The sequence below is a fragment of the Phyllobates terribilis genome, unplaced genomic scaffold (genome assembly GCF_046119375.1).
Source record: "Phyllobates terribilis strain yellow unplaced genomic scaffold, ASM4611937v1 Scaffold_7__3_contigs__length_470593459, whole genome shotgun sequence".
Taxonomy (NCBI): domain Eukaryota; kingdom Metazoa; phylum Chordata; class Amphibia; order Anura; family Dendrobatidae; genus Phyllobates; species Phyllobates terribilis.
In genome coordinates, this window is record NW_027362767.1 from 44,717,365 (window position 1) to 44,743,655 (window position 26,291).

A 26,291-nucleotide genomic window follows, 5' to 3' on the forward strand; every position below is an offset into this window, starting at 1 on the left:
AAACAAATGTAGAAATGTTTGCAAATTTATTAAAAAAGAAAAACTGAAATATCACATGGTCATAAGTATTCAGACCCTTTGCTCAGTATTGAGTAGAAGCACCTTTTGAGCTAGTACAGCCATGAGTCTTCTTGGGAATGATGCAACAAGTTTTTCACAGCTGGATTTGGGGATCCTCTGCCATTCTTCCTTGCAGATCCTCTCCAGTTCCATCAGGTTGGATGGTGAACGTTGGTGGACAGCCATTTTCAGGTCTCTCCAGAGATGCTCAATTGGGTTTAGGTCAGGGCTCTAGCTGGGCCAGTTAAGAATGGTCACAGAGTTGTTCTGAAGCCACTCTTTTGTTATTTTAGCTGTGTGCTTTGATTCATTGTCTTGTTGGAAGGTGAACCTTCGGCCAAGTCTGAGATCCAGAGCACTCTGGAAGAGGTTTTCATCCAGGATTTCTCTGTACTTGGCCGCATTCATGTTTCCTTCAATTGCAACCAGTCATCCTGTCCCTGCAGCTGAAATACACCCCCATAGCATGATGCTGCCACCACCATGTTTCACTGTTGGGATTGTATTGGGCAGGTGATGAGTAGTGCCTGGTTTTCTCCACACAGACCGCTTAGAATAATCACCAAAAAGTTCTATCTTTTTCTCATCAGACCAGAGAATCTTATTTCTCATAGTCTGGGAGTTCTTCATGTATTTTTGAGCAAACTCTATGCAGGATTTCATATGTCTTGCACTGAGGAGAGGCTTCCTTCGGGCCACTCTGCCATAAAGGCCCGACTGGTGGAGGACTGCAGTGATAGTTAACTTTGTGGAACTTTCTCCCATCTACCTACTGCATCTCTGGAGCTCAGCCACAGTGATCTTGGGGTTCTTCTTTACCTCTCTCACCAAGGCTCTTCTACCACGATTGCTCAGTTTGGTGGGACGGCCAGGTCTAGGAAGACTTCTGGTGGTCCCAAACTTCTTCCATTTAAGGATTATGGAGGCCACTGTGCTCTTAGGAACCTTGAGTAATGCAGAAATTCTTTTGTAACCTTGGCCAGATCTGTGCCTTGCCACAATTCTGTCTCTGAGCTCCTTGGGCAGTTCCTTTGAGCTCATGATTCTCATTTGGTCTGACATGCACTGTGAGCTGTGAGGTCTTATATAGACAGGTGTGTGCCTTTCCAAATCAAGTCCTATCAGTTTAATTAAACACAGCTGGACTCCAATGAAGGAGTAGAACCATCTCAAGGAGGATCACAAGGAAATGGACAGCATGTGACTTAAATATGAGTGTCTGAGCAAAGGGTCTGAATACTTATGACCATTTTGATATTTCAGTTTTTCTTTAATAAATTTGCAAAAATGTCTGCATTTGTTTTTTTTTCAGTAAGATGGGGTGCAGAGTGGACTTTAATGAGAAAAAAAATGAACTTTTTAGAATTTACCAAATGGCTGCAATGAAACAGTGAAAAATTTCAAGGGGTCTGAATACTTTCCGTACCCACTGTATGTTTTATCTGCAGATTGTCTGGATCAGTGATAACTTCTAGATCGGGTGGGTCTGACCAATGCCAGGACGGAGCACTTTTACCCCCATTAGGATGGAGCTACAGTGTGCATACTCGCTTGGCACTGCTTTTATTCCCGCCGGGACTACTGGAGCGCTGCTTGTCATGAAGTCCCCGGCCCCTTCCATTATGTTGCATTGTTGTAAGCAGATTCTATAAACCATTGACGGTGGACAACCCCTTTAAATCTGGGACTTGCAGACAGTCTATGCCATGGGATGGGACTTTTTTTTGGCATTTCTGATCGGATGCACCAGGATTACAGATTAATCATTCGGATGATTGCGAACGTTTCTTCCTGTCATTCTGGAGGCCACTGACAATGTCCAGATCCTTGAGACGCCATTATCCTCCTACACCTGCAATCCACATCGATAAGGAAACAGGATGTTCAGCATTTATTGTCTTCCTTCAGGACATTCCAGACATTATGGACAGGTGGGTGACGGGAAAACGAGCCCAAATCTCCCCCAAAGACATGTCCTCAAATTACACTCATAAGGCTTGAAAAAAAAAAGCCAGAATGAGTGCAGCTCTGGAGCATAATACAGGAGGTAACTCAGGATCAGTACAGGATCAGTAATGTAATGTATGTACACAGTGACTGCACCAGCAGAATAGTGAGTGCAGCTGTGGAGTATAATACAGGATGTAACTCAGGATCAGAAATGTAATGTATGTACACAGTGACTGCACCAGCAGAATAGTGATTGCAGCTCTGGGGTATAATACAGGATGTAACTCAGGATCAGTAATGTAATGTATGTACACAGTGACTGCACCAGCAGAATAGTGAGTGCAGCTCTGGAGTATAATACAGGATGTAACTCAGGATCAGTAATGTAATGTATGTACACAGTGACTGCACCAGCAGAATAGTGAGTGCAGCTCTGGAGTATAATACAGGATGTAACTCAGGATCAGTAATGTAATGTATGTACACAGTGACTGCAACAGCAGAATAGTGAGTGCAGCTCTGGAGTATAATACAGGATGTAACTCAGGATCAGTAATGTAATGTATATACACAGTGACTGCACCAGCAGAATAGTGAGTGCAGCTCTGGAGTATAATACAGGATGTAACTCAGGATCAGTACAGGATCAGTAATGTAATGTATGTATACAGTGACTGCACCAGCAGAATAGTGAGTGCAGCTCTGGAGTATAATACAGGATGTAACTCTGGATCAGTAATGTAATGTATGTACACTGAGTGCGGCTCTGGAGTATAAGACAGGATAAATAATGTAATACATTCACTAGATTTTTAGGTTTATACCTTAAATATTGGTTGGTTGAATATAAGAATGTAGAAGCCAGATGAACAGTAACTGTATAAATCTTTATTTACAAGACATTCACATCGTGAGGTATGAAATATATTTACAAAAAAAGAGTTAAAAGAACCGGTGTGAGAAAACATAACGTTGTACAAAGTTTATTTGCAGTTAGTTTGTTTGCTAAAGAAGCCGTAGGGGGAGAATATATTTGCCTTCAGTCCTTTTGGCAATCTATATAGTGTACAAGGGCTGCAGTTATCAGCACCACGTTGCCCCATCCGTTACCCGTTCCACCACGTTGCCCCATCCGTTACCCGTTCCACCACGTTGCCCCATCCGTTACCCGTTCCACCACGTTGCCCCATCCGTTACCCGTTCCACCACGTTGCCCCATCCGTTACCCGTTCCACCACGTTGCCCCATCCGTTACCCGTTCCACCACGTTGCCCCATCCGTTACCCGTTCCACCACGTTGCCCCATCCGTTACCCGTTACACCCCGTTGCCCCATTCGTTACCAGTTACACCCCGTTGCCCCATCCGTTACCCGTTCCACCACGTTGCCCCATCCGTTACCCGTTCCACCACGTTGCCCCATCCGTTACCCGTTCCACCACGTTGCCCCATCCGTTACCAGTTACACCCCGTTGCCCCATCCGTTACCAGTTATACCCCGTTGCCCCATCCGTTACCAGTTACACCCAGTTCCTCCATCCGTTACCAGTTACACCACGTTGCCCCATCCATTACCAGTTACACCCCGTTCCCCCATCCATTACCAGTTACACCCCGTTCCCCCATCCGTCACCAGTTACACCCCGTTCCCCCATCCGTCACCAGTTACACCCCGTTCCCCCATCCGTTACCAGTTACACCCCGTTCCCCCATCCGTTACCAGTTACACCCCATTCCCCCATCCGTTACCAGTTACACCCCATTCCCCCATCCGTTACCAGTTACACCCCGTTCCCCCATCCGGAGTCCTCGGTGTGGACTGGACGTCACTTTTTGATGTCGGTCTCATAGCCTCGCACTGAGAAAGTGACTTCCAGTCCACACAGAGGACTCGGGGTGAGGTGACGTGGTGCTGATAATGGCAGCATTCAGCGGTCTGTATAGGAACAGCAGACCTTAGAACACTAAAATAATGACAATGGGACTAAAAAGATGAAACATTTTCCCCGGAGTGCTACTTTAAAATGTTTTTTTTCTTTGCTGTAAATTAACTAATCCCCTAAATCTGTATCAGGATTCAGTCCTTGATGTGTGGGCGATGAACGTGTATAAACCGCACTGTGTGACCCCGGATCTGCTCTCGGGGACTGAATCATGGCAGCGTGCGCACTACATGCCGTCATGTCAGCCTCGGAGTGCCCCGTTACAATGTCTCATCCCAGATGTACTGACCTTGTCCCAGAAGTGCAGCGGCATCGTCAGTGCCTGTACATCGGGGTCTTCCATGTAAATGTTATCACTGGGGAGGTCTCTGCCCCTCACACCGGCAGACTGCAGCCTTGCTCTTATCTCCTTGTATACCCCTGGCAGAGCGGATATGGACGGACATACAGAGAGGTTGCCGTTGCCTTCGTCTCAGTCTTTCTTAAACGCAAACGCAGAGAGCTTGTTATTTGTAGACTGGTCCAGCGGTTTGCGTTTTTTCGCTCCGCCGCTGTGGTCCTCGGCCGCCTCCTCGTCCGGAGCTTCCTGGGAGTCACGGTTTTCTTGTTCTCGTTTCCTCTTTTTCGGATCAGCAGAATCGTCTCCTTTGGCTTCTTCCGTCCACCTCTAATGAGAGAGGATGATAAAGGACGCTCGTTAGCGCTCGGACTGTCTCATCTTATACGGGCAGTAACGTGATGGTGATTTCAGCGCAGTTTTTCTACCGTCATCAAATGTGAATTAGTTATGTTATTTTTTGTACATTTTTCCACAATGTTGAAAGGGCAGATGAACTGGTTTAGACATTGTGCTACGTTCCCAGGGGGCATTTCCATTGTGGATCTCATAGTGAATAAGTCGCATATTTCACCCTTTGCACCAAAAACGGTGATGGGAACATCTGTGGCGCTGAAAGTAATGATTGCTGACAAAATGCAGTGTTCGGCCGAAGTCACTCATCGCTCGGGCTTCGCTGTCAGTGTGCGGCGTGTACAATGTAGATGTGGGACTTCAGCCCGCTGCCAGCAAATAACCTGTAACCTGCACAGCAGAATCCGCACGTGTCCTGCAAACTTCACCCTGTGCATAGAAGGACTTTTCTCGGAGGTCATCCTCGCTCGTGCACAGGGCGAAGTTTGCAGGACTGTTCTCGGAGGTCGTCCTCACTCGTGCACAGGGCGAAGTTTGCAGGACTGTTCTCGGAGGTCGTCCTCACTCGTGCACAGGGCGAAGTTTGCAGTACATGTGCGGATTCTGCTGTGCAGGTTGCAGAGTATTTGCTGGCACCAGGATATCTATCTATCCATCTCTTGGAGTTGTTGTGTTTGTAATATTTTTCACTTAATTCCATTGTTTTTCTTTCGTTCCTGCTCGTTCTCCATTCCCTTTCTTATTTGTATATAAATCTAGTCTCGTTCCCCAAGAGGGAGGGATCATCATAATGACTAGACTAGAGTTACAAACCAGGTAGAGGGGGCGAAAGAGAGACACGGGAGAAACAAGAGAAAAATGACATTGGATTCTAGAAAACAGAGGCAATAAAAATAGATAATGACATTTTTTTTTTTAATAAGTGAGGGGTCCCTCTGTAATACAGGAGCTCCCACAGTGCCCCTTGCCGCTGTGCAATACACGGGGGGGGATGTGAAGCATCGGGACGTCAGCAGGGTCCTCAGTTCACCCCCATCCTCCGCCGCACACGTTACTTACCATCCTCTCCTCGTTACTCAGTGCCCTGAATCGGCTCATGCCTTCCTTAATAATTTCAGACTCGTCAATGTCAGGATTCTCAGACAAGATGCTCTGACGATTCTCATCCAACCATAGCTGGAAGCCGGTCTTAGATCTGCAAAGACATCAGCCATGATGACGGACGCTGCACACAAACATAACCTGATGGTAACGCCGCCGGTCATCTCTACTCTATAGGAACATAACCACTGCCGCAAAATCTGCCGCTTTCCATCCAAACATCCATAAATAATCGGACTGAGGAGGTTATAGGAGGGGTGTGCGCTCGCTTAGACAACCGGGGCTTTGATGCTTCTAATTGCCCACATTTCTGTCGCTCCGCAGACTGTTCTGGTTAGCAGGATTTATGACACGTAACGTCGCACCAACAATCTGCTGCTCGTTACCGTGAGGCAGCGCTCGGGTTTAGAAGTCCGGAGCTCGATGAGCCGCTGAGACCGGGCGAAGACTCTGCATGGATCAGTGCTAGTTATACATATATCTGATCTAGGGTGGGGGCGAGCGCAGGCCGAGCGAGGGGGCCGCGCGTGCAGACCGAGCGAGGGGGGGGGGGGGGGCAGCCGCGCGTGCAGGCCGAGCGAGGGGGAGGGGGGGGCGAGCGCAGGCCGAGCGAGGGGGAGGGGGGGGGGGGGGGCAGCCGCGCGTGCAGACCGAGCGAGGGGGGAGGGGGGGGGGGCGAGCGCAGGCCGAGCGAGGGGGGAGGCAGCCGCGCGTGCAGACCGAGCGAGGGGGGAGGCAGCCGCGCGTGCAGACCGAGCGAGGGGGGAGGCAGCCGCGCGTGCAGACCGAGCGAGGGGGAGGAGAGCGCAGGCCGAGCGAGGGGGGGGGGGGGGGGCGAGGGGGGGGGGAGCGCAGGCCGAGCGAGGAGGGAGGGGGGGCGGGGCCGCGCGTGCAGGCCGAGCGAGGAGGGAGGGGGGGCGGGGCCGCGCGTGCAGGCCGAGCGAGGAGGGAGGGGGGGCGGGGCCGCGCGTGCAGGCCGAGCGAGGAGGGAGGGGGGGCGGGGCCGCGCGTGCAGGCCGAGCGAGGAGGGAGGGGGGGCGGGGCCGCGCGTGCAGGCCGAGCGAGGAGGGAGGGGGGCGGGGCCGCGCGTGCAGGCCGAGCGAGGAGGGAGGGGGGGCAGCCGCGCGTGCAGGCCGAGCGAGGAGGGAGGGGGGGGCAGCCGCGCGTGCAGGCCGAGCGAGGAGGGAGGGGGGGGCAGCCGCGCGTGCAGGCCGAGCGAGGGGGGGGGAGCCGCGCGTGCAGGCCGAGCGAGGATAGGGGGGGGGGGCCGCGCGTGCAGGCCGAGCGAGGAGAGGGGGGGGGCAGCCACGCGTGCAGGCCGAGCGAGGAGGGGGGGGGGCAGCCGCGCGTGCAAGCCGAGCGAGGAGGGGGGGGGGGGGGGGAGCCGCGCGTGCAGGCCGAACGAGGAGAGGGGGGGGGGGGCTGCCGCGCGTGCAGGCCGAGCGAGGAGGGGGGGGGGGGGGGCAGCCGCGCGTGCAAGCCGAGCGAGGAGGGGGGGGGGGGGGGCAGCCGCGCGTGCAAGCCGAGCGAGGAGGGGGGGGGGGGGGCAGCCGCGCGTGCAAGCCGAGCGAGGAGGGAGGGGCAGCCGCGTGTGCAGACAGAGTGGGGGGGGGGGGCAGCCGTGCGTGCAGAGTGGGGGGGGGGCAGCCGTGCGTGCAGACAGAGTGGGGGGGGCAGCCGTGCGTGCAGACAGAGTGGGGGGGGGGGGGCAGCCGTGCGTGCAGACAGAGTGGGGGGGGGGGGCAGCCGTGCGTGCAGACAGAGTGGGGGGGGGGCAGCCGTGCGTGCAGACAGAGTGGGGGGGGGGGCAGCCGCGCGTGCAGACAGAGTGGGGGGGGGGCAGCCGCGCGTGCAGACCGAGAGGGGGGGGGAGCAGCCGATCGTGCAGACCGAGAGGGGGGGAGGGGGGCAGCCGCTCGTGCAGACCGAGAGGGGGGGGCCACCGCTTTTGCACATCTAGGAGGAAGGGGGGCTGCAGCTCGTGCAAATCTAAGGATATAGTATATTACATAATGTATTTATATATGCATGTTAGCAAATGCAGACTCTGAACGGGGAAAACAGACAAAGTTCATGAGGAGGGTCCCTCGGGGGGTGTTGTCTAGCCAATGGGAATGCAGGATTCCTGTCCCACCGCATCCAAATAATTGCTCAGAGGGCTCGTTACCGCACATGTACATAATGAACAGGAAAAAGCACTCAGTGCTGTACATATGCAAAACAGAAGGATTAAAACAGAGGAAGGTATAGATAGTGTACTATTATGTAATGGCTATGGAAAGCATTTTTTTAAGATATAAAGTATTTCTGCTTTTTTTAGGGTTTTAACTACAAATTATGCATCATTTGGCTTCTACAGCCTCTATGTACAGTGGATTGCGAAAGTATTCACCCCCTTGGGCTTTTTACCTATTTTGTTACATGACCATCTGTGTAAATATTTGTGTGATCTGATTTGTGTGTGATGCTTCAGCACTAAATAGTAAGTTGGAAGAAGTGAGAAAAATATAGGAATAAATAAATGTATGGAATCAAATAACTAAAAATTGGCATGTGCATATGTATTCACCCCTTTTGCTATGAAGCCCCTAAAAATTTCTGGTGCAAGTGATTCCCTTCATAAGTCCCATGCTTAGTGACAGGACGTCCCCCTGTGTGTGCAATCTAATGTCACACGTCTGTCAGTATATACACTTTACCTGTACTGAAAGGCCATAGAGACTGCAACACCATTAACAAGAGGCACCACTAACCAAACACCATGAAGACCAAGGAGATCTCCAAACAACACCATGAAGCCCAAGGAGATCTCCAAACAACACCATGAAGACCAATGAGATCTCCAAACACCACCATGAAGACCAGGGAGATCTCCAAACACCACCATGAAGACCAGGGAGATCTCCAAACACCACCATGAAGACCAGGGAGATCTCCAAACACCACCATGAAGACCAGGGAGATCTCCAAACAACACCATGAAGACCAGGGAGATCTCCAAACAACACCATGAAGACCAGGGAGGTCTCCAAACACGTCAGGGACAAAGTTGTTTAGAAGAACAAGTCAGGGTTGGCTTATAAAAAAAAAGATCCCAATCTCTGATGATCCCCCGGAGCACCATCAAAGCAATTATCATCAACAAACCTGACAAGAGAGAGCGCCCACCAAAACTCTCAGCCCGAGCAAAGAGAGCATTAATCAATCAGAGAGGCAACACAGAGACCAAAGGTAACCCTGAAGGAGCTGCACAGTTCCCAACCAGAGACTGGAGTATTTGTTTATATGACCACAATAAGCCATATTCTCCATAGAGGTGGCCTTTATGGAAGAGTGGGCAGAAAAAAAGCCTTTACTTACACACAAAAAGTTGTAAGGCTCGTTTTGAGTTTGCCAAAAAACATGTGGGAGACTCCCCAAATGTATGGAGGGAGGTGCTGTGGTCAGATGAGACCAAAATTGAATTTTTAGGCCACCAAAGTAAACGCTATGTCCGACACCAAACCAACACATTTCATCACCCCAAGAACACCATCCCCACAGTGAAACATGGTGGTGGTAGAATCATGCTGTGGGGATGTTTTGTGGCAGCCGGGACAGGGAAAATGGTCCGAGTCGAGGGGAAGATGGATGGTGTAAAAAACAGGGATATTCTTAAGCAAAAACCTGTTTATCTGTCAGTGATTTGAGACTGGGACAGAGGTTCACCATCTAACAAGACAATGACAAAAAGCATACTGCTAAAGCAACACTTGAGTTGTGTAAGGGGAAACGTGGAAATGTTTTGGAGGGGCCGAGTCATAGCCCAGACCTTAATCCAATAGAGAATCTGTGGTCTGACTTGGAGATTGCTGTTCACCAGAGGAAACGTAATGTGGAGGAGCTGGAGCAGTTTTGCCTTGAGAAATGGGAAAAAATCCCCGTGGCAAAATGTGGAAAGCTCATAGAGACTTATCCAAGGAAACTTGCAGCTGTAATAGCCACAAAAGGAGGCTCTATATAGTACTGACTTTAGGGGGTGAATAGTTATGCACACTAAAGTTTTCAGTTATTTTGTCCTATTTGTGGTTTGCGTCACAATAACAAAACCCAAATGTTCACAGTAGTCGGCATGTTCTTTACATGAACTGATGCAAACCCTCAAAAAAATAAAAAGCAGTGACATTCCAGGTTGCACGGTATCAAAACGCCAAAAATCCCAAGTGGGTGGTGGGGGGGTGGCAGAACTTTTAATGTGATAATAAATCCGCTTAGATGAAGAGAGCATCACACTCTACTGTCAGATGAGCTCGCTGAACGGTAACTCGTTCTGTTATGTACAGTAATACATTGAGGCTGTAGAAGCAAAATGAGCTTTTTTTTATTAATAAAGTGAATTATCTTTTTATTATTTCCAAAAAGGCGTCCAGATCCTTTAAAATAAAAGCAAACTTACTTCTTAGGTTCGGCCTTCTCTGTAGCAGCATTGGGCGGAGGAGGCTGGGGAGTTGGATTTTCTTTTTTTTGTGTTTTCTTTTCAGTGAATTTAACCAGTCCCTACAAAATAATACAAGTTGCCACATTATATATATTTTGTTAGCGGAGTCTGGAGGAGAAATCATCGATGCCTCGTAATCACCTGCTTAGGTTTGGTCTTTGGAGCCAGAGGCTTTATGACCGGAGAATCAGATTTGGCAGCAGTCGGGGTTTTCTTGGCTAATTTGCTCATGTTATCGAGGATGCGGGACGATCCGCCGGACAGCGCCGGACTCTTCTGACTTGCAGATACCTTTTACCAAAAAAAAAAGTCATTTGCCAATTTGGACTATTTTTTTTTTTTTTTTACCTTTTGCCGCAGCTGTTGGGGAAAAAAATGTAATGAACAGCAATGACGTATGAGAAAGCTTCAATATGAGATTCCTCGTGTGATAGCGTGAGTCATCTCCTCTGACATTATCTGGGCTAATAACAGCAGACCTTATTCCCGTATACACGACACCAGGAGCGAAAGATCGACAAATCCCAATTCTCCATCATCTTTTACCATCGTTCCCGGCTACAAGGTAATTCACCCTCCCCCCTAGAATACCTGCACTTTGATTAAAGGAAATGTCTCATCAGAAAAGGACTATTGTTTAAATCAGGTTTGTGTTGCATGTAGGTTTTTTGTTTTATTTTGACATTTCTCTATATCGCAATCTCTATTTTTTTTAAAAATTAGCAATTTTCACACCAGTCACTGAGGCTTTTTAGACTTCTGTCCTTTCACGAAATCCACTTGCACATTAACAGCAATGAACCCACCCTGATCCTATCTTTGGTATTGAAGCATCTAATGAGCGTGTGCAAATTTCAATTGTGAAGGGTGGGAGGAGGAGGTGGTGAGCTGTGACATCACCTATTGTGACTGGTGTATCGTATTATCTACTGTATATAGATGTGTTACCTGTCATTGTACAAAAAAAGCAGGTGAGCTGTGATATCACCTTGGTGTATCCCGTGATATCCGCTGAGTATAGAGCAGTTACCGATCTTTGTACATGAGGTGGAGGAGGTGAGCTGTGACATAGCCTTGGTATATCCGGTTATCTACTAATAAATATACACACATATACGGTACAGACCAAAAGTTTGGACACACCTTCTCATTTTAAGATTTTTCTGTATTTTCATAACTATGAAAATTGTACATTCACACTGAAGGCATCAAAACTATGAATTAACACATGTGGAATTATATACTTAACAAAAAAGTGTGAAACAACTGAAAATATGTCTTATATTCTAGGTTCTTCAAAGTAGCCACCTTTTGCTTTGATGACGGCTTTGCACACTCTTGGCATTCTCTTGATGAGCTTCAAGAGGTAGTCACCGGAAATGGTTTTCACTTCACAGGTGTGCCCTGTCAGGTTTAATAAGTGGGATTTCTTGCCTTATAAATGGGGTTGGGACCATCAGTTGTGTTGTGCAGAAGTCTGGTGGATACACAGCTGATAGTCCTACTGAATAGACTGCTAGAATTTGTATTATGGCAAGAAAAAAGCAGCTAAGTAAAGGAAAACGAGTGGCCATCATTACTTTAAGAAATGAAGGTCAGTCAGTCCGAAAAATTGGAAAAACTTTGAAAGTGTTCCCAAGTGCAGTTGCAAAAACCATCAAGCGCTACAAAGAAACTGGCTCACATGAGGACCGCCCCAGGAAAGGAAGACCAAGAGTCACCTCTGCTTCTGAGGATAAGTTTATCCGAGTCACCAGCCTCAGAAATCACAGGTTAACAGCAGCTCAGATTAGAGACCAGGTCAATACCACACAGAGTTCTAGCAGCAGACACATCTCTACAACAACTGTTAAGAGGAGACTTTGTGCAGCAGGTCTTCATGGTAAAATAGCTGCTAGGAAACCACTGCTAAGTACAGGCAACAAGCAGAAGAGACTTGTTTGGGCTAAAGAACACAAGGAATGGACATTAGACCAGTGGAAATCTGTGCTTTGGTCTGATGAGTCCAAATTTGAGGTCTTTGGTTCCAACCACCGTGTCTTTGTGCGACGCAGAAAAGGTGAACGGATGGACTCTACATGCCTGGTTCCCACCGTGAAGCATGGAGGAGGAGGTGTGATGGTGTGGGGGTGCTTTGCTGGTGACACTGTTGGGGATTTATTCAAAATTGAAGGCATACTGAACCAGCATGGCTACCACAGCATCTTGCAGCGGCATGCTATTCCATCCGGTTTGCGTTTAGTTGGACCATCATTTATTTTTCAACAGGACAATGACCCCAAACACACCTCCAGGCTGTGTAAGGGCTATTTGACCAAGAAGGAGAGTGATGGGGTGCTACGCCAGATGACCTGGCCTCCACAGTCACCAGACCTGAACCCAATCGAGATGGTTTGGGGTGAGCTGGACCGCAGAGTGAAGGCAAAAGGGCCAACAAGTGCTAAGCATCTCTGGGAACTACTTTTTTTTTTAAAAACAAAACAGGTTGTGATATTGGAGAGGAAGGAACTAAAATATATATGTTACTCGTCATTGTACAGGAGGAGGAGGTGACCTAATGGCAGTCAGGCTACCTCTGGCGAGCACATGGAGGGCTGTGCGGCCCTCCAAAGAAATGTCACAGAACACCGGGATTGGCAAAGTCGCCACTGGCGCCCTGTGCTCTTCACAGATGAAAGCAGGTTCACACTGAGCACATGTGACAGATGTGACGGAGTCTGGAGACACCGTGGAGAGCAATCTGCTGCCTGCAACATCCTTCAGCATGACCGGTTTGGCAGTGGGTCAGTAATTGTGTGGGGTGGCATTTCTTTGGAGGGCCGCACAGCCCTCCATGTGCTCTCCAGAGGTAGCCTGACTGCCATTAGGTACCGAGATGAGATCCTCAGACCCCTTGTGAGACCATATGCTGGTGCGGTTGGCCCTGGGTTCCTCCTAATGCAGGACAATGCCAGACCTCATGTGGCTGGAGTGTGTCAGCAGTTCCTGCAAGATGAAGGCATTGAAGCTATGGACTGGCCCGCCCGTTCCCCAGACCTGAATCCGATTGAGCACATCTGGGACATCATGTCTCGCTCCATCCACCAACATCACGTTGCACCACAGACTGTCCAGGAGTTGGCGGATGCTTTAGTCCAGGTCTGGGAGGAGATCCCACAGGAGACCATCCGCAACCTCATCAGGAGCATGCCCAGGCGTTGTAGGGAGGTCATACAGGCACGTGGAGGCCACACACAATACTGAGCCTCATCAGGAGCATGCCCAGGCGTTGTAGGGAGGTCATACAGGAACGTGGAGGCCACACACAATACTCAGCCTCATCAGGAGCATGCCCAGGCGTTGTAGGGAGGTCATACAGGAACGTGGAGGCCACACACAATACTCAGCCTCATCAGGAGTATGCCCAGGCGTTGTAGGGAGGTCATACAGGCACGTGGAGGCCACACACAATACTGAGACTCATTTTGACTTGTTTTAAGGACATTACATCAAAGTTGGATCAGCCTGTAGTGTGTTTTTCCACTTTAATTTTGGGGGTGACTCCAAATCCAGGCCTCCATTGGTTAATAAATTTGATTTCCATTGATGATTTTTGTGTGATTTTGTTGTCAGCACATTCAACTTTATACAGAACAAAGTATTCAATGAGAATATTTAATTCATTCAGATCTAGGATGTGTTATTGGAGTGTTCCCTTCATTTTTTTGAGCGGTATATGTATATATATATATATATATATATATATATATATGTATATATCCTGAATGAAATAGGTCATTTTCTGATGATACATTCACTTTACAGGCTGCAGTTTACGCTTAAATGCGCACACTGTGATACTTGCAGTGTAACATCTCTTACTCTGCTGCAGTGTACGCTTACATGCGCACACTGTGATACTTGCAGTGTAACATCTCTTACTCTGCTGCAGTGTACACTTACATGCGCACTCTGTGATATTTGCAGTGTAACATCTCTTACTCTGCTGCAGTGTACGCTTACATGCACACACTGTGATACTTGCAGTGTAACATCTCTTACTCTGCTGCAGTGTAAGCTTACATGCGCACACTGTGATACTTGCAGTGTAACATCTCTTACTCTGCTGCAGTGTAAGCTTACATGCGCACTCTGTGATACTTGCAGTGTAACATCTCTTACTCTGCTGCAGTGTAAGCTTACATGCGCACTCTGTGATACTTGCAGTGTAACATCTCTTACTCTGCTGCAGTGTAAGCTTACATGCGCACTCTGTGATACTTGCAGTGTAACATCTCTTACTCTGCTGCAGTGTAAGCTTACATGCGCACACTGTGATACTTGCAGTGTAACATCTTTTACTCTGCTGCAGTGTACACTTACATGCGCACTCTGTGATATTTGCAGTGTAACATCTCTTACTCTGCTGCAGTGTACACTTACATGCGCACTCTGTGATACTTGCAGTGTAACATCTCTTACTCTGCTGCAGTGTAAGCTTACATGCGCACTCTGTGATACTTGCAGTGTAACATCTCTTACTCTGCTGCAGTGTAAGCTTACATGCGCACTCTGTGATACTTGCAGTGTAACATCTCTTACTCTGCTGCAGTGTAAGCTTACATGCGCACTCTGTGATACTTGCAGTGTAACATCTCTTACTCTGCTGCAGTGTAAGCTTACATGCGCACTCTGTGATACTTGCAGTGTAACATCTCTTACTCTGCTGCAGTGTAAGCTTACATGCGCACACTGTGATACTTGCAGTGTAACATCTCTTACTCTGCTGCAGTGTAAGCTTACATGCGCACTCTGTGATACTTGCAGTGTAACATCTTTTACTCTGCTGCAGTGTACGCTTACATGCGCACACTGTGATACTTGCAGTGTAACATCTCTTACTCTGCTGCAGTGTACACTTACATGCACACTCTGTGATATTTGCAGTGTAACATCTTACTCTGCTGCAGTGTACACTTACATGCCCACACTGTGATACTTGCAGTGTAACATCTCTTACTCTGCTGCAGTGTACGCTTACATGCGCACTCTGTGATATTTGCAGTGTAACATCTCTTACTCTGCTGCAGTGTACGCTTACATGCGCACTCTGTGATATTTGCAGTGTAACATCTCTTACTCTGCTGCAGTGTACGCTTACATGCGCACTCTGTGATATTTGCAGTGTAACATCTCTTACTCTGCTGCAGTGTACGCTTACATGCGCACTCTGTGATACTTGCAGTGTAACATCTCTTACTCTCATGCACAATGTCCTGTAAAGCAGAGCGGATTCTCCGTCACAATGATCGGCTATGCAGGAACATAACCGGAAGATGCACATTTAGGGAGGTTGATTGATATTAAGCCCCAAAATAAGTTCATACCTTAAAAGAGTTAACTCTGCCTTGGCTGCTGGACACGATTGCGCCTTTTACGAGAGAAAAGAAAATTAATAAGGTGCAATGAAAACTGCTGAGAGATTTTATATCCATGCAATAGTAGCGTTACTAGGCGTCCTCCATTTCACCGACTGTTCCTGCGGGGTCAGTTATCCTACAAATATGAGATAAGGCTGTGTGCACACTGAGTGTCATTTTGGAGCAGAGACTTCAAGTCTTAAGAAATTTTTGGACACTTTCTGCTCCAAGGACTCAATGTGCACACACCCGACAAATGCATGGTAGGAAAAAAAAATATATATATATATATATATATATATATATATATATATTTTTTTTTAATTGTTGCAAAAAAATCTGCAGCACCAAATACTCATCATGTGAACTTAGCTTGACTGTGGCTTGTAAATGACCATTGATCTCCTATATGGAAGCCAATTGTTGGCCATTTTAGTAACCTGTTTAGACAGGCCGATTGCACCTCTGTAACTGTGAACACGATTATTCTGTCCACAAAGACCATCATTGTTCTCGGTAGCACATGTCTTTTTTGCAAAGTCCAGTGTGCTGTCGAGAACGATTAACCTCAATCATTTTACCAGAGGAGTAAGTGCTTTGCTCACTCGTCGGGTGCTCGGCAGCCGGTTTACACTCCATGATTATCAGAAAACAAATGTTAGTAAAAACATAATTCCCGAAAGTCCAGTGTGAATGCTCCCTATGGATCCATTCCCTCCCGGCCTCTGCGGACCTTCTACAGTGCAGATATGACTGCGGATGCCGTTGTGTAAATGATTCAGTCACATGAATCCATTACTGCTGCGGGCTGGAAACGTCTCTGTGCTTTTTGCAACGTGTGAACTGTTCCCCAAATGGAAGGTCTCTTACCGGACTTTGTAGTAGGTCGCTCAGGGGAAGCCGCGGTTTTGCCAAAGGGGTTATGTGCTGTGAAAAGAAGAAGGTGACCTGACAATTTACAAGGAGAAATAGAAACAAGAAAAATTCTACGATACACCTGACCGGGGAAAATGACTTATAAATATCAAACTATAAAAGAGACTGATGAGAGAGGAAGCAGGAATCCCAATGTCCCTCCTGTTACCTCTCACACTATGAGAAAAACAATATGGACAAGACCCAGAGAAACATACTGGAGGAATTACACATTGTTCTAAGAAGAAAGGAAAAAAGAAAACACACTAACAAATGCCTATATTGTAGAATAGGAAACCAGAGATACGCAAGAAGCAGAGGCGAGGTCTCCTTCATTCATTAGACAGGGACTTGAGGATGAAGTGGGTTCCCAATTACCTCCATTATTCCAAGAGCCACATTCACAACTCTGCAGGCTTCTGAGATGTTAGGGGTACGACTATAAGCCGGTGCTAACAGCATTCAGCAGAATAGTGAGTGCAGCTCTGGAGCATAATACAGGAGGTAACTCAGGATCAGTAATGTAATGTATGTACACAGTGACTGCACCAGCAGAATAGTGAGTGCAGCTCTGGAGTATAATACAGGATGTAACTCAGGATCAGAAATGTAATGTAATGCATGTACACAGTGACTGCACCAGCAGAATAGTGAGTGCAGCTCTGGAGTATAATACAGGATGTAACTCAGGATCAGTAATGTAATGTATGTACACAATGACTCCGCCAGCAGAATAGTGAGTGCAGCTCTGGAGTATAATACAGGATGTAACTCAGGATCAGTAATGTAATGTATGTACACAGTGACTGCACCAGCAGAATAGTGAGTGCAGCTCTGGAGAATAATACAGGATGTAACTCAGGATCAGTACAGGATCAGTAATGTAATGTATGTACACAGTGACTGCACCAGCAGAATAGTGAGTGCAGCTCTGGAGTATAATACAGGATGTAACTCCGGATCAGTAATGTAATGTATGTACACAGTGACTGGACCAGCAGAATAGTGAGTGCAGCTCTGGTGTATAATACAGGATGTAACTCAGGATCAGTAATGTAATGTATGTACACAGTGACTGGACCAGCAGAATAGTGAGTGCAGCTCTGGAGTATAATACAGGATGTAACTCCGGATCAGTAATGTAATATATGTACACAGTGACTGCACCAGAATAGTGAGTGCAGCTCTGGAGAATAATACAGGATGTAACTCAGGATCAGTACAGGATCAGTAATGTAATGTATGTACACAGTGACTGCACCAGCAGAATAGTGAGTGCAGCTCTGGAGTATAATACAGGATGTAACTCCGGATCAGTAATGTAATATATGTACACAGTGACTGCACCAGCAGAATAGTGAGTGCAGCTCTGGAGTATAATACAGGATGTAACTCCAGATCAGTAATGTAATATATGTACACAGTGACTGCACCAGCAGAATAGTGAGTGCAGCTCTGGAGTATAATACAGGATGTAACTCAGGATCAGTAATGTAATGTATGTACACAGTGACTGCACCAGCAGAATAGTGAGTGCAGCTCTGGAGTATAATACAGGATGTAACTCAGGATCAGTAATGTAATGTATGTACACAGTGACTGCACCAGCAGAATAGTGAGTGCAGCTCTGGAGTATAATGTAGGATGTAACTCCGGATCAGTAACGTAATGTATGTACACAGTGACTGCACCAGCAGAATAGTGAGTGCAGCTCTGGAGTATAATACAAGATGTAACTCAGGATCAGTAATGTAATGTATGTACACAGTGACTGCACCAGCAGAATAGTGAGTGCAGCTCTGGAGTATAATACAGGATGTAACTCAGGATCAGTACAGGATCAGTAATGTAATGTATGTACACAGTGACTGCACCAGCAGAATAGTGAGTGCAGCTCTGGAGTATAATACAAGATGTAACTCAGGATCAGTAATGTAATGTATGTACACAGTGACTGCACCAGCAGAATAGTGAGTGCAGCTCTGGAGTATAATACAGGATGTAACACAGGATCAGTAATGTAATGTATGTACACAGTGACTGCACCAGCAGAATAGTGAGTGCAGCTCTGGAGTATAATACAAGATGTAACTCAGGATCAGTACATGATCAGTAATATAATGTATGTATACAGTGACTGCACCAGCAGAATAGTGAGTGCAGTTCTGGAGTATAATACAGGATGTAACTCAGGATCAGTAATGTAATGTATGTACACAGTGACTGCACCAGCAGAATAGTGAGTGCAGCTCTGGAGTATAATACAGGATGTAACTCCGGATCAGTAATGTAATATATGTACACAGTGACTGCACCAGCAGAATAGTGAGTGCAGCTCTGGAGAATAATACAGGATGTAACTCAGGATCAGTACAGGATCAGTAATGTAATGTATGTACACAGTGACTGCACCAGCAGAATAGTGAGTGCAGCTCTGGAGTATAATACAGGATGTAACTCAGGATCAGTAATGTAATGTATGTACACTGTGACTGCACCAGCAGAATAGTGAGTGCAGCTCTGGAGTATAATACAGGATGTAACTCAGGATCAGTACCGGTTCAGTAATGTAATGTATGTACACAGTGACTGCACCAGCAGAATAGTGAGTGCAGCTCTGGAGTATAATACAGGATATAACTCAGGATCAGTAATGTAATGTATGTACACAGTGACTGCACCAGCAGAATAGTGAGTGCAGCTCTGGAGAATAATACAGGAGGTAACTAAGGATCAGTAATGTATGTACACAGTGACTGCACCAGCAGAAGAGTGAGTGCAGCTCTGGAGGATAATACAGGATGTAACTCCGGATCAGTACAGGATCAGTAATGTAATGTATGTACACAGTGACTGCACCAGCAGAATAGTGAGTGCAGCTCTGGAGTATAATACAGGATATAACTCAGGATCAGTAATGTAATGTATGTACACAGTGACTGCACCAGCAGAATAGTGAGTGCAGCTCTGGAGTATTAGGCTGTGTGCCCACGATGCAGAAATGCGCAAGATTTTTTCCTGAGCGTTTCTGCATCTCCCTGGCAGAAAAAAATTGCACATGCGGATTGTACATGAGGATTGTACATGCGGATTGTGCATGCGGATTGTGCATGCGGATTGTGCATGCGGATTGTACATGCGTTTTCCTGCCAGGGACATGCGGATGTGAAGCGTTCTTCACTTGCATTTCCGCATGCAGGTTGACAAGCGCTTTTCCAAGCAATTTTAGCATCACTTGGAAAGTGCTTGACAACTTGGTCACACTATATAAATCCATGCAACCGGCATGGATTTATATACTATGACCCGAGAGAATGTCAAAAACTAAAAAAATAAATCTATACTTACACTCCGATGGCCCCCGGTGTCTTGCTTCACCGTCCTGGCTGCCGGCAGCGGTATAGTGAAGGACCTGCCGACGTCAGCGTCGCGTGACCCGTCACATGACTGACGTCAGCACAGGTCTTTCATTCCATCGCGAAGTGCCGGGAAGCAAGGAGGAGCGCACCGCGGGCCGCCGGAAGATAAGTATATATTTATTTTCCAGCTTTTTTAATGGTACCTGGGTGTGGATGAAACTCTCCTCTCCTCTACACCCGGGTACCATCTGCACATTAGAACGCGCCAATTACGCAAGTACAGATGCAGCCTTGAGGAATTGTCGCGTTCTAATGCAAGTCAATGGCAGCGAAAACGCAGCATTTACGCAAAATAATTGGTAGTGCTGCGTTTTTTTCCGTTATGATAATCTGCAGCGGAAATTTCCGCAGCATGTGCACAGCACATGCGGATTATCATTAGGGAACATGGCAGACCTTCTACCAAGCGTTTTTTAAGTGTTTCTGCAGCGTTTTTGCCGCTGCAGAAAAGCTTAAAAAACGTATCGTGGGCACAGCCTTAGTGTCAGGCTGATACGCTGCTGTGTAAACTAATAAGCAAGCTGTAGATACTTCATGTAAGACTTGGATTTGTAATAAACATACTGTTCTTCTTATTCAGGCTGGCAGTTTCCGGCTGCTGAACTTCTTCCGTTTCTTCATCTCCATCCTCGCGATTCGCCTCCACCTCCTCTTCATGTGTCGCTGGTTTGGAGCTCGGCCTCCCCCATTCTGTGGCGGTCCTGCTGTACCTGGAAGAAAGGACCAACATATTGACTAATGAATCTCTGAACAGTGATACAAATCCTCCTATGTGTGTTCAGATTACAGTAATAGCAGACTGTGCGGCCGTCTGTATGAAGCATGGGGCTACGTGCACAGGATAGGATTGTAGGGCGGCACGGATTGTTGCCGCACTCGTCCCCAAGGTCATTTAGTTGTTTGCCGGTCTTTCCTTCCATGGTGTGATGGATCTTGTTGCAGTCACTTTGCATTCATGTAGCATCGAGCTTCTTCAGGCCAGATGTTAATAGCTTGGAAGCTAAAAGGTCACCGGACCTGAACCATGCAATGCAAAATAAGGCCAGACGGGCAGACAACAGACATAAATCCTTAAAAAAAAACCTGCTACAGAAAATGTGCAGTATGCTTTGAAGACCCAGGATGCCTCGTATATGGAGGCTTATTACAGGCAGCATTGAGGGTCTTCCATGTACAGAAATGACAGCCAGACATCCACCTGTAACCTATTGCAATGATGTAAAGAACATGTAACGTTCCCGGACCTTCCATAAACCGACATATATGCTGGCTCCACCTAGTGGTGGAAACGAGGAGCTGAAGATGGACATCGAAGTAAAGAAAAAACTAAATGTACTAAGGGCCAATGACGGGTCATTGCTTCACATAAGAAAAAAATAAAATCACCTGGTACATGCGGGACGAGAGTTATGGACTCCAGAGGATGAAGAGGCTATGGCTTTGATTAGGGATCATTTAAATGGCCGGTGTTCACATGCAAGTAGAGATTATTGCTAATCCTCAATCTCCTGAAAGCAGGACCATGACCCCAGCATGCGACGTTCAGTGTAACAATACCCGTCTTGTTGGCAGAATTAGTTCTTCTTAAGAGGAATTAATCTAATGGCCTAATCTCATCAACCAGATCTCTGGATTTCTGCAGAACACCTTATAAAAGGCGAGAGGTTTACATACACCCCCACAACATATGTTACATGTCGGGAAGGGGCTAATTTACTGGTTATAATGAGATCCAGAAATGTTTCCGTATAGACCCAGTGCAGCTGAGCCATTCAGAGTGTGGGAAAGCTGGGTGACTGTACGCTCTCACTTTACGGCATGTAGCAAAAATACAACCGGTTTTTCCATAAGGAAAATCTGCTGCGGTTTATAGCACTGAGCGCGAGATTGTCCGACATCTCATGCACACGCGGAAAAAATATCTGCAGTGGAAATGTTACCAACGCTGCGGATTTCATCTATTTCCACCACATGATGAAGATGTCAGCGAGGGTCTCACCCTCTGCAACGCAAGCGGCCAAATGGGAGACTTCACTGCTGGAAAACAGGAGCAGAAATCCAGCACCTGACCCAACCAAGGAAGCAGAGACGGCCGCCGTGTTGTCCCACAGCTTTCCCAAGAAGCCGAGAATCAGAAGAAATCAAGACATTTGGAGTTCAGCCCTTATATTTTAAATACTGCAAAAATAAAAATATTCAAACTAAATAGGTGCAAATTTAGAATTTTTTGTAATGTTTTGACATGAGAGCCATTATAGTCTTCATCCTGCCCCATCTATGAGAGCTCAGTGATGATAGACCCCACTATATTTACCCAGCATTCAGCCTGCTTCGGAAATCTTCTTCCTCATCCTCCTCATCTTCTTGCTGTTGTGCAGACGCCAATTCTGCTGCTTTTTCTAGAGCCATTTCACTGAGCCGCTGGGCCAGAATTAGCTTCTTGGAGCGCGAGGCATACTTAATAGCCAGGTTCATCACGTTCTGAGACATCAGCTCGGCCAGCTCCACGCACCGGAATTCACGCTCCAGTTTGCAGGACAACTATAGACAGAAAAAGCAGTTGTGTGTATGTGCAAAATTATATATATATATATATATACACACCATATTTTTTGGACTTTAAGGGCGCACCCCAAATTTAGAGAAAGAAAATAGAAAAAATAATTTTTAATGTGAAAATGGGGGTCCGTCTTACAGTTCGAATTAAGCTTACCGGGGGGGGCGGCGGCAGCAAAGCGGGGTCACAGGAGGCAGGGACGCCACTAGGAAACAGGGGGCGGCAGCATCGCTGCGGGCCCAGGGCTGGGGGAGATGGGGGGGGGGGGGGGGGGGGTGTCCAGGCGGTGCGAGGCAGGAGCCATTTATCTCCCAGAAGTGGGCTTCAAAGAAATTGTCAGCGGTGCGAGGCAGGAGCAGAGTCCTCGCTGCGCCCATTGATCTCCCAGCGGTGGGCTTCATGAAAATGTCGCCCAAGGCGGCACATGCGCAGATTGTGATTTCAGCTCGTCATTTTCCAAAAGCTAAAGCTGCACATGTGCCAACACCGGCGCCATTTTCCTGAAGCCCACCGCTGGGAGATCAATGGCTCCTGCCTCTTCTGGCTTTCTCACTAATTACTCACAGCAAACATCTTCATTAACAATTCCTGCTGCTCCTTTTCAGCTTCTGTCTTCACATTTTCATCACATTCGTAACCATTCTTAGCCAAATAGTCAAGATGGTTGGTGAAGACATGAGACCTCCAGTATTGTTCCTGGAAAAAAAAAAAAAAGAGAACAAAAAACATCATGACAGTAGCATCACCTGGCAAAATATAATTCCATCTGCGTGGCATATTATGTGAGTAGGCCCATAACTTCCAATTCAAGTGACACAACATTAATAACATTATTAATTATTATTACGTTTATGGGTCGAGTAGAAAAACAAACTATCCAGTTAGTCATGGTCCTTTTCACCAGAATTTATAACCTGACAGCCGATATGTAACATATAAGTATTTGTGCTGGACACTCAGTGCTGCCCCCGATGCACTTGTGTACCCCCCAACCCTGCAGTTCTGTCTGTGTTTATTTCTTACCTCCATCTGTCCTTTCTCTGTAGTAATTTGGCAGTAAGGAAGTTTGAAGGGTAAAATAGCCATCGCTGGACGGGGAAGTGTCGGTGGAAACCTTGAACCTTTGCAAGGGATACACCTTTAAATTGCAAGAAAAATATATATATAAAAAAAATACAGTAGTTAATATACATATTCTTTAGTTTTTGCAATGTGCAGTAGATATCAGCTCCTACAATGTTAGGTGGAGTATTCCACATTTTCTGGTAGGTTTGCTGTGCAGGTAGAGTAACACGGCCGTGTGGATACTGACCGTAACTGCTGGGGGTTCTCGTGGACACCGACCACCCAATAGTGATCGGACTTTCCTTTGCAATGTTCCCTGGTGTTGCACACGGGGGTCCATGTATGTCCGAGAGATCTGTTCAGCAGCCGCACAACACCCTCCGAATCTACGTAACAGGGGCTCCCTGATAAGAGAATACACCGGTCACCATTATCCAGGCATACGGATATCGGGGGGGGGGGGGGGTTTGTGGAATTGTTTAGTCTCCAAAATTATCGCTTATCGACAGGATAGATTATAATTGTCAGATGGGTGAGGGACCCCCCCATTAATCACCAGGATGGGGGGGGGGGGTTATTTACCCCCATTCTCTCTGGCCTAAGAGCAGGGGCAGAATTTGCAGACGGCCGATTGTAGCACCATTTTGTTTTCCATCTATTGGCTCGCCGCGGGTGAGCGGAGCTTCATCTGCCACCTTGCCTTATACAAAGGCCAAGCAACCATTGATGATCGCAATGTACGCTCGCTACTCGTGTATCTCCTTGCAGATCCGCATACATTGCTTTACTCGATTCTCAGAGAACGATGTTGCGTTAACTTAAAAAAAAATTCAATTAGAAACGGATCCATTGCATCTTCTGTGGCCATTATTGCACAAGTGTGGTTTTTCCTGGGAGTATATATCCGCTTCTCATCTTATGTCAGGCTGCTAATTAACTGCATATGCTAATTACACTAATTGCACTTTGCAGATTGTGGACCCGTGTATCCTGCTGCCATCTTGTGTCCAAAGACAGAACTGCATGAACCAGAAATAATCTTTTTTAATCAAAATATACAAAGATAATTTAGCAACATGATCTGCGGCCGTGTTTTTAAAAATGCTTCCGTCGAATATGAAAAACGTGGAAGAAAATCTCAACTCTCTGGAGATTGCCGGACCTTACCTTCAGCGCTGAACCCGAGCCAGGAGAGGAAACTCTTCTTAGACAGGGGAAGAGGGTTTCCATGCAGGACTTGCCTCTTTTGTTTGCCAAGCTCAAGAAGCTGAACTCCAAGACACTGGTCTCCATCAAAGCCGGTGCCTGTGACACAGGAGAAGGGGCTTCACCACATCAGTGAGCGACAACCCACCCAGCACAAGAGCGGCCAACGCGGATGGACAAGGATAGAAAACTGGTGTAACATAAAGGACCGACCTCTGTGATAGACGAGGAGTAGCTGCTCTCCGTGAGCCGCCATGCAAACAACCGGCCCGAGGAGGCTGAAGATCTCCTTCTGAACGCCACCTACAGTGAAGACGCGAACTAAGGAGGCGCTCGTAGCGCAGGCCACCCATCCCTGGCCCAGGCACACTGCCTGGATGTCTTCTCCTTTGGGCATGTCCACCATCCATTCTTTGCTGTTGTCCCACGAGCTGAAGTGCAGACACTGGAGTTTGCTGTGGAAAGAAAGAAACTGGAGTAATCAACACTTAAAGTAAAATTTAGCTGGGAGGTCTGGTGACAGATATTGGCGACATATTGTTAGGATGTCCCTGCACTGTCCACGATGTCATCCGAAAAAGCCAAGACGACAGAATCCCCCGCTCAGAGCAGCAGAGCCCCCCCCCACCATATATCTCAGAGCAGCAGAGTCCCCCCATACATCTCAGAGCAGCAGAGCCTCCCCCCCATATATCTCAGAGCAGCAAAGCCTCCCCCCCATATATCTCAGAGCAGCAAAGCCCCCCCCCATATATCTCAGAGCAGCAAAGCCCCCCCCATATATCTCAGAGCAGCAAAGCCCCCCCCATATATCTCAGAGCAGCAAAGCCCCCCCCATATATCTCAGAGCAGCAAAGCCCCCCCCATATATCTCAGAGCAGCAAAGCCCCCCCATATATCTCAGAGCAGCAAAGCCCCCCCATATATCTCAGAGCAGCAGAGGCCCCCCATATCTCTCAGAGCAGCAGTGACCCCCCCATATATCTCAGAGCAGCAGAGCCCCCCCTCATATATCTCAGAGCAGCAGAGCCTCCCCCCATATATCTCAGAGCAGCAGAGCCTCCCCCCATATCTCTCAGAGCAGCAGAGCCTCCCCCCATATCTTTCAGAGCAGCAGAGCCTCCCCCCCATATACAGTTATATGAAAAAGTTTGGGCACCCCTAATAATCTTAAGCTTAATGTTTTATAAAAATTGGTGTTTTTGCAACAGCTATTTCAGTTTGATATATGTAAGAACTGTTGGACACAGTAATGTTTCTGCCTTGAAATGAGGTTTATTTTAATAACAGAAAATGTGCAATCTGTATTCAAACAAAATTTGACAGGTGCATAAGTATGGGCACCCTTATCATTTTATTGTTTTAAATACTCCTACCTACTTTTTACTGACTTACTAAAGCACTTTTTTTGGTTTTGTAACCTCATTGTGCTTTGAACTTCATAGCCAGGTGTATGCAATCATGAGAAAAGCTACTTAAAGTGGCCACTTGCAAGTTGTTCTCCGGTTT

General features: G+C 47.1%; 1 protein-coding gene across 1 annotated transcript in view; it reads right to left on the reverse strand.

Moving 5' to 3' along the window:
- Positions 1-4,052: 4,052 nt before the first annotated feature.
- WDHD1 (WD repeat and HMG-box DNA binding protein 1) overlaps positions 4,053-26,291 on the reverse strand; it is a 41,344-nt gene continuing 19,105 nt past the window's right edge. The window contains exons 14-26 of the mRNA XM_073638466.1: positions 24,996-25,237; positions 24,744-24,881; positions 23,824-23,980; positions 23,535-23,649; positions 23,076-23,207; positions 22,269-22,495; positions 20,519-20,664; positions 16,491-16,547; positions 15,588-15,631; positions 10,363-10,512; positions 10,180-10,280; positions 5,703-5,838; positions 4,053-4,619 (exon numbers count right to left, since the gene is read on the reverse strand). Of these exons, the coding sequence (XP_073494567.1) occupies positions 4,425-4,619; positions 5,703-5,838; positions 10,180-10,280; positions 10,363-10,512; positions 15,588-15,631; positions 16,491-16,547; positions 20,519-20,664; positions 22,269-22,495; positions 23,076-23,207; positions 23,535-23,649; positions 23,824-23,980; positions 24,744-24,881; positions 24,996-25,237 (1,840 nt within the window). The 3' untranslated portion in view covers positions 4,053-4,424. The remainder of the gene's footprint in view (positions 4,620-5,702; positions 5,839-10,179; positions 10,281-10,362; positions 10,513-15,587; positions 15,632-16,490; positions 16,548-20,518; positions 20,665-22,268; positions 22,496-23,075; positions 23,208-23,534; positions 23,650-23,823; positions 23,981-24,743; positions 24,882-24,995; positions 25,238-26,291) is intronic.